The sequence below is a fragment of the Micromys minutus genome (assembly GCF_963924665.1).
Source record: "Micromys minutus genome assembly, chromosome: 1".
Taxonomy (NCBI): domain Eukaryota; kingdom Metazoa; phylum Chordata; class Mammalia; order Rodentia; family Muridae; genus Micromys; species Micromys minutus.
The window spans coordinates 196054350-196066867 of record NC_137969.1 but is presented as its reverse complement, the minus strand read 5'-3'; the positions used below and the strand labels follow the sequence as shown (position 1 = coordinate 196066867).

The window sequence follows — 12518 nt, the reverse complement described above, 5'->3', positions numbered from 1 at the left end:
CCTTGTTCCTGAAGGCAGATCTGAGAAGTTCTATCTCCTGTTGCTTTATGGTGTGATCAGATGAAACTGAACTTTTACCCCAGTTTTCATCATTAGGTTGTTCATTTGTTCTGTGGGAAAATTGTGTGCATCTCATGCCTTTGCATGGAAGAGTGGGGTATCTGACCTCTTCTCTCATGCTTATTCTTTCTTTTTAATGTGCTGAGAACACTATCTAGTAGGTCATTTGACTAGGCACCAATGTATTATTAACTATAGTCACCGAATTATATGATAGATGTTTTGAGCTATTTCACTGATGTAACTGTAAGTGCACTATGACCAGCCTCAGTCCAACGCCTACCTCCTCTTCAGTCCCTTTGACAGTCACCATTTACCACCCTGCTACCATGATTTAAGCTGTGATAGAGCCCTTCGATCAGTGAAATCCTTCTGTGTGTCTCTCTCTGACTGGCTCATCTCAGCGAACATAATTCCTCTAAGCTCCCTCATCGTAAGTCCAGGGTGCTTTTCTGATGTGAGTTGCTTGCCACTGTGGAGCATCTGTAAGCACTTATCTGTTGAGGAATATGAACTGCACAAGAATAAATGTTCCTGTAAGTTCCTGATCTCCTTCCTCTGGGTGTATGTTTTCCCCCTTTGTTTATTTTTTGTTCACCTCCTGGTATCTCTTTTGGTTCTGAATGCTTTATTCAGCTGAGCTTCAGAAAAAAGTATTAAGGAAATGGTGAGATATACCACAGAGAGTAAGAAAAGTATCTGTGAAAAACATAGAATAAAAGACTTATTACCAGCAAATAAATAAAGTATAGAACTTAAAAAAGAGAGAAGATGTAAGAAGGATGAATGGATAATTCATGCTCTCTCATTGTCACATACTCTGTGTGTGTGTGTGTGTGTGTGTGTGTGTGTGTGTGTGTGTGTGTGCTCCTGCCTGAATGTGTATGTACATGCAGGTAGTGTACGTGGTAATAATAAAAACATGAAACATTCATTATTCATGCAAACTGAAACCCGGACATGCCGGCATACCCTTATTGGAATGTGTACAAGGACAGCATGTGCGACTACTGTGGACTTTGTAAGGATACATAACACTGGAATCCTCACTCACTGCCAAGAGAATACAAAGAGACATTCACCCTACTATGCACATCAGATGCCTACTCTGCACTTTAGAAATAAACAAGTATGTCCTCATGGAAACTTATGCAAGCATTTGTGGTGGCCTTATCTGTAATCATAAAAAACTCAAACTAACTAACCTAAATGTTTCCTAGCTCTAGTAAGGGCATGTCCACACTAGCACACATCCAGTGCAGCGAACAATTCAGCAGTATGGAATATATTCCCACTAAGTATCATAGCACTAAGAATCTCAGAGGTCAGACTAAGAATTCTCTTTCCTCTTTTTAACTTATTGACTGTTGTCTATTTTTTTTGTCAGTTTAACTCAATCTATTGTTATCTAGCAAAAGGAACCCCAATTGAGAAACTGCTTTCATCATATTGTCTATAGGCAATTTTATATGGAATTTCTTTAATAATGGTAAATATGGAAGGTTGGCTTACTGTTGGGGCCATGCCAGCACTGGGCATATTGCATTAACATGTAGAACAAGCTAAGGGGAGCTAGAAAGCCAGGAACAACATTTCTCCTAACCCCTGCTTCAGTTTCTGCCTAGGGGTTCTTGCCTTGGTGTTCCCTAATGGTGGTCTGTGACCCATAAGCCAACTAAACCCTTTTCTCCCCAGACTGCTTTCGGTCCTGATGTTTGTCACAGCAATAGAAACGAAATAGGACATTCATTGGCACCAGGTTCATGGACTCTTATGACAGACCATGATGTTTTTAGGAGGGTTGTGGAATGAGTTTGGAACTTCGGGGGCTCAAAGCTTTATGAGCTGTTGTAAGGGCTTGGAAGATAGGACTGGTGCTGAGAGAGACACACACAACAAGCCTGGCTTGCGATGTTTCGAGCCCAGGCAGTGACTCTCAGGGCCATTCTCCTGGTGTTTTAAATCAGGAATCTGTAGTTACAGTTACCTGTGGTCATAGGATCAGCTATGCTAAATCAAAGAGCAGCACCAATGAAACAGAACCTTTGCTTTAATGGGATAATTGATAGTGGTTAGCTGAGGTGGGCAAGCCAGCTGTGGTTTACAAGAGCATCATTAAAGCAAGATCTTCTGTATTATTGCCTTGCCTCGGGTCAGTGCACGGACAGGGTGGTAATGGCTAATTCTCATGCTGGCAAGTAAATTAAGTTATGTGGAAGGGTCACACAGGGGTACTGGCCTTGAAGGTATGAATGAGTCATGAAGAATAACTTAGGCTTGCTGCTCTGTGGCAGGGCAGGGGTCCCTGAAGAGAAATGAGAAGAGGCCATTGGTGAAGGTACAGCTCAGCTTTGGAGAACCCAGCATATTGGAGATTTTGTGAGACAAGGACAGCGGCAGCTGTGTAGTGAAGCCATCTGAGACTATGAGACAAACTATGAGTTCTGTGGATGGCACATCCACAGATACAGAACATAAAAGCTCCCTGGAGCCTCAACAGTGTGAGTTCCAGATATTGGACACAGGGATATTTATATAGTTGGAAATCTGGTTTCACTTTGGTTATTAATTGTACACTGGTTCTTCCTCTTTATACTAGAAAGTGTGTAACTTCGATTTTTCGGGAACCTACAATTAAGACGTTTTGGGTACACTGAATTTTTAAGCTATTTGAAAGTTCAAAGACTTTGTGACTTTTGATGTTCTAATTTATATTGTGATCTTTATGTTAACATGATATTGTAGGGACAAGTAAGCAAGAAATGTGTGTGTCGATTTAACAGGGGTCAATTATGCTGGCTAGTTTTTGTTTGTTTTTAACAACTTATCATTTGGAGTTACTAGGAAGAGGAAACTCAGTTGAGAAAAGCCTCCATCAGATTTTCTGTAGGCAAATCCATGTGTATTTTCTTAATTAATGATTGCTGTGAAAGGCCTCAGTTCACTGGGGGTGGTACTTCTAGGCAGTTAGCTATGTGTTTTATGGGTAAATCATGTAAGCTGGCACGTAGCAAGTCAGGAAGGCGTATTCCTCCATGGTCTCTGCTTTCGATCTTGCCTTTCCCTAATCATGGGGAGATTTTAGAGAGGAGGATTGGGGCAAGTCATGAATGTGGTTTGAATAGTATCAGTCTTTCTTGTCTGTCTCTATTGTTTCATCCATCAATCTTTGATTAGCCCCCTCCATGTACTTTCTGTCTCTGTCTGTCTGTCTCTCTGGCATCTATCATCTATAAATCTATAGCTACATATAGCATACGACTAAGCTCTCTCTATTTCTCTCTCTTTACATATATGTATGGGTGTGTGTGTGTACAAATATATGAATATACATATATGTATATGTATCCTATGTTTCTGTTATATATTTTTCAATACTTTTAAGAATTATACTCCAAATGAATGGAACTTAAAGCTATCATCCTGAGTGAGGTAATCCAGTCACAAAAGAACACTCATGGTATGCACTCACTGATGAGTGGATACTAGCCCAAAAATCTCAGAATAACCAAGAAAAAATTCACAGAATTATCCTCTATATTTAAACTTAAACATACTGTTTAACTTAAATATACTGTTACTGTTTATGGTATCATAAAACATTAAATATTTAGAGATAATCTTAACAGACCTAATATTTAGAGCCATATTTGGCCCCTAATAGAATTTCCCTGTATAGAAAATGTATTTCTCCACAAATAAGCCTATGTAAAAATCACTGAAAAATCATAAAACAATATTTGTGTATGTGCAGAAATTGATGTGATTTTTAAATTCACACGGGGTATGTAATATAATTTACTATAATATGTAATTTTCCAAATTACTTTGCAAGGGAAGGAGCTTGAAGGAGGTGTTGCTGTACCCTAGTTTCTAGGCTTAGCAAAGAGCTATGCTAATTATAACTCCAGAGTGACACTGTTGTGAAGATGGATGCACACACCCCACACACTCACTCTGAAAACCCGCAGTACTACTCCTGTGTGTTTACCCACATGGAATAAGAGCATATGCCACTAAAACATTTGTACATAAATGCTTGTAAAAGTTTTATTTGTAACAGCCACAAATTAGGGGGGAAAACAGATGTTCCTTTGTGGGTGAATGGACAATTATGCTAGAGTCATTTAATGCAAGACAAATAAACATTATCCATGCAGTGTATCTGAATGATTCCCGGTAGCATTATAACTACCAAAGGAAGCTATAAGATCATTAAGTACCTAAAGCTTATAGTGCAGTTTTCATTAGTGACTTCATGCCACATGGACTTGTCTATGTTCAGAGGAGGGCTCTCTACCCATGGCTAGATTACATGGAGAATGGATGGGCAGGAGAGCAGAGGAAAGAGCAGACTTCTTAGGGTCTTGCTGCGTGGCTTCATTATGCTTTTGTTTGTATGGGTATGGATTAACACAGACAGAACTATCTGCTTAAGTCCATTTTATGTACTATGTATCATTCAAGGAGGTGGGTTTTTAGAATAACTGTTATCCCTTATTTTTAAGACTGTGGAAATGGTATTTCTGTTTTCTCTTTGTTCTCTAGTGCAATGATGGTATTATTGAAGACATTTTTAAAAAGTGAACTACTTTTTCCATTTCAATTAGCACAGTGGAGTGGTGACATCATTTCAGCTGCTGCATTTATTTTAGGAAAGTCTAAGAGATATGTAGAAGTAGTTTTAAGCCTTGTCATCAACATAGAATTCTAAAAGCCCAGAGTGTTCTGAATATGTTTATTTTTAATTTATACAAAAAAAACTCACATGAATGAAGCTCTTAATTTTATGAATAAGAAAAAGTGGATTCATAATACACTGTATTTGCTTTCAGAATATATTAGATTCTTGAGGCCATTTATTGCAATAGAAAACCTGGAGTGGCCCGGGACTGAGTGTGTGACTGAGGCTACCCTGGAACCCACAATTCTCCACTTTTCTTTCTTCCTGCTGTAGAGTGGTGGGACTTGGGGCAAGGGCCTCTTGTCATTGGTCACTTAGGAGATCCAACACCAATTACAGTTTCCAAAAGGGAGTCTTTTCCTTCTGTCTTGTGACTCTCCCAACCTGATGAGAAAGTTTGACAGTAGAAAGGTTAACAGTGATCAGTAATCCCATGAGAAATCTGTGTCAGTAGAACTTTGCACATCCCAACGTTCCACTTGTATCAGCAGCTCACTTGTATTAGTGACAGTTCCTTACACTGGGTCACATGACCCTGCATTTTTAGCCTGAAGGAGAGCAAGGAGGATAGTGAGGGAGCAGAAGAAAGGTGTGCTGTCTGGCTTGGTTATGTCTAGAGTCAGAGCATCTAGAACTCACTTCTGTGCCCTCAGTGTGTTTAGTTTCCTTGCGTCATATCTATTCTTGAATGTGTCAAAGCAGACTGGCTTGTTTCTTTGCCAAATTGTCAAGTTATGTGTAACAGAATTTTAATAAGCTGTTTCTTGTTTGAGGTGAGAAAATGCATTCTTATCTTCCCACTATCGAGCATGACTGGTAATGATACTTAATCATATCCCTACAGAAGCTTCTAGGAATTTTTTTTTCCTCTTTGTTTGTGAATTAGAAACCTACTTGGCCGGTCGGTGGTTTTCTGTGAAGACAAACTATGTAAGGAGGTTCTGACATTTGAACTGTTGTGTCACATTGGCAGTTCCCCGAATGTGGCTTCTATGGGCTCTATGATAAGATCCTGCTTTTCCGTCACGATCCTGCCTCTGAAAACATACTTCAGCTGCTGAAGATCGCAAGTGATATCCAGGAGGGTGATCTCATTGAAGTGGTCCTGTCAGGTAAGATCCTGATTTCCATGTCTGTAGATAAATTAAACCTTCAAACTTACTTTGGAAAAATCCTGGCCTGGATGTGCACATCTGTAACCTCAACCCTGCCTGGCTCAGACAGAGGGATTATGAGTTAAGGCCAACTTGAGTTAGAGTGAGTTCCAGGTCAGGTTTGCCTATAAAAAGAATTTGGCTGTTTTCACACCTAGGCTTTTACTGTATATTCCTACTATGTGCTCCCTTCCAGACTCTAAGACAGTTCCGCCTACACCCATAATTAGAGTCATGCTCACAAGAATCCTTACACCAACATTGACTCTCATTTGGTTTGACAACAGCCCAAACAAACTGTTATCTCACTAATATGAAGGTGCCCATCAGTTCTCCACGTATCTAGAAGTCAATATAAAACAGTAGAAATAACTTCTTATTTGCTATCAAATGCCAAGACCAAAAGCAGAGGAGGTAAATTAGATCTCACCATTCCTCTAATACTAGTTAACTCATTCGCCGAGGAGAGCCATGTCTTAAAATTTAAAAATTACTACTGTTAGTACTGTGAGTATCAATTCTGGGGAAAAAATGGGAGAATTCACTATTTAAAATGTAGCCCAAATGCACAGCTGAGGCACAGGCCCTTGTGAGGATGGAAAGCTGAGGCAGAGATCATAATTATGTCTAGATTTTTATTGTTCCATTTTATAATTAGATTCACTACCTAGTAACTGGAATTACATGGCTCCTCTCTGCTTTCTGACTCTTGGTTCCTTCTGTCTCTTTGACTGTAGGAGATCTTGTAGCATCAAATTGCTAGCCATCATTTCTTGGACTTCTTTACCCTATCTGTGCTTGTTCATGGTGTCCCAAACTTCCTGCTCTGCACCTGCCTCTGTGTGTGGTTGGCTCTGCCTTGCTTCCTCTCACTTGTTTCTCTGTCTCTTCTGAGCCCCACTGTCTTCATTGTATTAATGTAACTAAGTTGTACTGTTTGCTTCACTTGCCTTGGAGAGTTATCACAAAATTAATTTTTATTTCACTAAAGAAATACTTTTCTGTTGTTTATGAATCTGAACTGTTGCTAAATATATTAAGCAAAAGCTTTGGCTATTCTTTATTGACATTTAAGGCATTCACATGCTTCTTTGTGTTGCCTTTCTGTGGTTTTCTTGAATTTCTTTTAGTGTACGTTAGCACATAGAAGTAGTCTTCTAGCTGTTCTGAATGCTAGAAGGTAACAGGAAAAAAATTATCCAGAGAAATTGTTGTCTGCATGTGTTCTTATCTAAAATCCACATTAAACCTGCAACCAGATGGTTCTGCAAATATGGTATGTTTTCTGAGTATATTTTCTGGATAGTCACAACTAGACCGGTATGAGGAATTTTTATTCCACCCGGATTTTTTTCTATTCCTTTATAACAACAAAATATAATAAAATGTATAATAAAATAAAACAAACCATCACATTGAAGTTGTACAAGGCAAACCAACAATTATTTGGAAGTCATGAATATAAGAGAGAGAAAGGTTGAAGAGGACTCACAGGAGAGCTGCAGCCACCGGAGAGTGTCACCATTCCCTTCCCCTATCCTTCTGGTGTCTTTCCATATCCTTCAGTGTAGATGCCAAAAGAGTCGGGTTCTTCCTGAGTGATGAACTGGTTCCATTCACATAGAGCACCAGTCCTGTCCTTTGGGAATGAAGCAGTCTGTAATACCTGTGAGGTTTTGTTATTTTGAATTAAAGCTGCAACTAAAGTATCACATGAATTGACTGGGAGTCAGGATTTTTGTTTTGTTTCATTTTTTTTCCCTTGCCTGTAGATAATGTACTATGCACAGTAATGGAGCAGTTCTCAGAATCAGTCTGAGCTCATGTCTCTGTCTATTCGTTGCTACCAAAACATCATCAAGTCATTACGGACTCATAATTTCTCATCTCTGAAATGGCAACAACCTACTTCATAGGCTGATACAAAAAACAAGCATGCAGTTGTATAAAACACTCAAGAATATCCTTACCTTAAAAGCCTCAATAAGGGCTAGCTGTAATATTTGTTTTCTCTTTGCCACCTCTTGGCAGACATTCTTAAGAAGCCAAATCTGATAAGTAAGGAATGGCGGGTTAAGCAAGATTAAAATGTTCTTATAAAGATTCATCAAAACTTTGCTACACCTGTGAAGCCATACTTTTCGAATGTCTATACCAATTTTACTTTATTCCTGGATGGTTTTAGCCTCTATTGAGTACCTATCAGCTCTTACCTCTACAGTCTTGTTATTCCTCTGTGACATATCCATGGAATGGTTTGCTCCAAATGTAAGCATCTGGTCTTTATTTTGTAGGAACCTCGCTCCTCTTGCACATAGGGCAAGAATCTTAACATTAAAAATGTCTTTTAAAGAGTCTGGGGAGATGGCTTTTTTTACCCATGCTGTCATATAAGCATTAGCCCTGAGACCAGATCACTCAGAACATATGTAAAAATCTGTTCTTGACACCATGTCTCTGTAACTTCAGAGCTCGGATGGCAGGTCTGATGCTCACTGGTAGGTTCGAAACGACATTTCATTAGATTAGAAGGAATTGAGAAAGACATAGAGCATTAACATCTGACTCTATATGTATGCACATGTATGTACACATCACATCACATATCCTTAGAGGCAAGAACAACAACCAAAGCATCATAAACAACATAACAATACCCCTATGCACAGAGTGGAATGTATCAGGGAATAAAATACTTGCCATTAGACAGCATTCCTTTGAAACCTACCACATCACATCACTGCTTTCTTTCATGATGACTCAGGGTAGCAGAGAAATCGGAAAAGTCTTTTGATTTGGAACCAGTGAACTGAAATCCTTGAGGACTTGTGTGAAAATGTCCTTCTCTAGTTAGATAAGTTCATGTTTCCAGGAAGCACTGATGGTATTTTAAGCACAGAAAATAGAGATGTGCTTTCAGGATCCATTTACATTTCCTTTATTACAGAACCAGAATCCTTCTTCCTCAGGAAAAAGAAAATGAAAGCTTAATGTGGTGGCTCAGACTACAGTCAGATGAAGGCAATTAGGAAGGCTCTTGCTTAAACAGCTATGTTGCAGCATACAGGTAGCTGAGGCAGAAAGATTGTCACACGTTTGAGACAGCATGAGTTATGTGGTGAATTCTAAATTAGTAAAAATTATATTTGGTATTAAATAGGGTAACACTGCCACAGCTCATCCAGTGTCCTCTCCAAATTCACATCCATGACCAAAACTAAAACCATGATGTAGTAATCCTGGCTTTCTCTTAATGGTGTGTAAAATATAATCCTGAGAAAGTAACATAGTAACATTGTAGAAATGTCTTCATTTCTTTCTAGAATGTGTACATGATTGATTCCCATTAAATCATGCCATATACCTACCTGCCATATGTGTACACACACACACACACACACATGTGTGTGTGTATATATATATGTGTATGTATATATATGTATGTGTGTGTGTGTGTGTGTGTGTGTGTGTGTGTATATATATTCCTTGATTAGTGTGGTTCCATACCTATCTAATATACCCATGACCTGAGAGAGAGCTCCGGTAAGCAGGGTGCTAATTCACTTCTCATGCCACACTATAGGGAGGAAGTTCTATTCACTTTTCAGAAATCAAATTTGATTATGGCTGACACCTTCTAGACCTAACACCCTCTGACTAGTTAGGGTTGTAAAAGATCTGGGCTTAATCATTCAATATACATTTCTTTGAGTCTGATTATAACATCAAAGTACCCCAGAGAGCAGAGAGATCTCTGCCCCCCCCCCCCCCCCCCCCGCGCGCTTGGTTCAGGGAAGCAGGAACCCTGCATTGGGCTGTCTGTTTCCAGCTGGCAGGCCTTGCTTACAGAACAGGCACTCAGGCCATCTGCCACCAGGAACAGGAGAGATCCAGGGACATAGGCATGGTGAGAAGGCGTTCTGAGTAGCTGGGGATCTCTGCTGAGTGCAAGTAAACTGTGCCCCCCCAGACTGGTTCAGGGGAACAGGAACCCTGCTTTGGAGTTGGGTGTTTCCTCCCCACAGCCCCTGTGTGCAGAACAGGCGCTCAGGCCATCTGCCACCAGGAACAGCAGAGATCCAGGGACACAGGCCTAGTGAGAGAGTGCTCCAAGTAGCCGAGTAGCTGGGGAACAGAGAGGTCTGTGAAGATGATGCAGAACTTGTGCCCCCTACACCCCCATGGCTTGGATCAGGGAAGCAGGAACCCTGCTTTGGGCTGTCTGTTATCAGACTGTGGCTCATGCTTACAGAATAGACTCTCAGGCCATCTGTTACCAGGAACACGCTGAGATCCAGAGACAAAGGCCAGGTACAAGGGAGAGGTGAGAAACAATCACTGACAACAAGACCACATATAAACACTGACAACAAAATGGCAAGAAAGGAAAAGAACGTACCCAAGAGAAACCAAGACAACTTGGCAACATCAGAACCCAGCTCGCCCATCACAGCCAACAGCTGAATGCCAAACACTCCAGAAAAAAAGACTCAGACCCGAAATCATACATCAAGATGATGATAGAGATCCTTAAACAAGAATGGGAGGAAAAGTATAAAGAATTAGAAGCCTTTAAAGAGGAAACAAGAAAAACACTCAAAGAACTCAAAGAACTAGAGTAAAACAGAACCAAAGAGATGAAGGAATGGAAGGAATTTAAATCAGAAATGGATACAATAAAGAAAACACTAAAAGAGAAAGCCCTAGAAGTAGAAAACCTAAAAAAGATATCAGGAGTCACAGAGGCAAGCATTTCCAACAGACTACAAGAGATGGAAGAGAGAATCTCGGGAGCCGAAAACAACATTGAAAATATAGACAAAACAGAGAAGATGCAAAAACCAAAAAGCTCCTAACCCAAAATGTCCAGGAGATCCAGGACACAATGAAAAGACCAAACCTAAGGATAATAGAAATAGAAGAGGGCAAAGAATATCAACTAAGAGGAACAGTAAATATCTTCAAGAAAATCATAGAAGAAAACTTCCCTACCCTTAAGAATGAGATGACCATGAGCATAAATCCAGCCTACAGAACTCCAAATAGGTTGGACCAGAAAAGAAATTCCTCCTGACACATATTAGTCAAAATGCCAACTGCCCAAAGCAAAGAATGAATACTAAAAGCAGTAAGGGAAAAAGATCATGTAACATATATAGGCAGACCAATAAGAATCACACCCTACTTCTCAACAGAGAATATGAAAGCTAGAAGATCCTGGACAGATATCATGCAGACCCTAGGAGAGCACAAGTGTCAGCCCAAGCTGCTATACCCAGCAAAACTCTCAATCACCATTGATGGAGAGACCAAGATTCCCAGACAAAACTAAATTTACACAATATCTGACCAAAAACCCAGCACTAAAACGAATTATAGGTGGAAAACCCAATGCAAAAATGGGAATTACATTGTAGTAAAAACAAGAAAACTCCTAAGCAAGAAAACCTAAAGAAGAAAGACACACAGGCACAATTCTACCTCCAAAAGCAAAATTAGCAGGAAATAGCAACCACAGTTCCTTGATATCTGTTAACATAAATGGAATCAATTCCCCAATAAAAAGATATAGGCTATCAGACTGGATACCTAAACAAAACCCAGCATTTTGCTGCATACAGGAAACACATCTCAGAGACAAAGGCAGATACTATCTCAGATTAAAAGGTTTGGAAAAAAAACTTCCAAGCAAACAGCCCCAAGAAGCAAGCTGGAGTGGTCATTCTAATATTGAATAAAGTAGATTATCAAAAAAGATAAGGAAAGACACTTTTTGCTCATTACAGGGGAAATTTGTCAGGAGGAAATCTCAATTCTTAACATATATGCTCGAAATACAAGAGCACCGATATTCATAAAAGAAACCCTAATAAAGCTCAAAAAATACATTATACCCTACACAATAATAGTGGGAGACCACAATACCCCACTCTTACCAATGGACAGATTGTAGAAACAGAAACTGAACAAGGACACAGTAAAACTAGCAGAGGTTATGAACAAACTGGAATTAATAGATATCTAGAGAATATATCATCCTAAAACAAAAGAATAAACCTTTTTCTCAGCACCTCACGTCACCTTTTCAAAAATTGACCACATATTTGGTCACAAAACGAGCCTCAATAGATACAAGAAGATTGAAATACTCCCATGCATCCTTTCAGATCACCATGGTCTAAGGCTGGTCTTTAATAACAACAAAGACCACAAAAAGCCCATATACACATAGAAACTAGACAATACTCTATCAAACGATATCAGGGTCAAAGAAAAAAGAAAGACAGAAATTAAGGATTTTTTTTAGAATTCAATGAAAAAGAAAACACAACATACCCAAAGCTATGTGTTGCAATGAAAACAGTACTGAGAGGAAAACTCATAGCTCAGAGTGCTTCCAAAAAGAAAATGGAGAGAGCATACACTAGCAACTTGATAGCACAGTTAAAATCTCTAGAACAAAAGGGAGCAGATACACCCAAGAGGAGTAGATGGCAAGAAATAATCAAAATTAGGGCAGAAATAGACCAAGTAGAAACAAAAAGAACCATTGAAAGAACCAAAAAAACCAGGAGCTGGTTCAGTGAGAAAATTAACAAGATTGATAAACCCTTAACCAG

At 39.4% G+C, this 12518-nt stretch overlaps 1 protein-coding gene across 2 annotated transcripts in view; it reads left to right on the top strand.

The window, feature by feature from the left end:
• The window catches only part of PRKD1 (protein kinase D1), a 275027-nt gene that overhangs the window by 141651 nt on the left and 120858 nt on the right, over positions 1 to 12518 (top strand). For both annotated transcript variants that reach the window (XM_080918823.1, XM_080918822.1), the window contains exon 2: positions 5718 to 5856. In XM_080918823.1, the coding sequence (XP_080774949.1) occupies positions 5718 to 5856 (139 nt within the window). The remainder of the gene's footprint in view (positions 1 to 5717; positions 5857 to 12518) is intronic.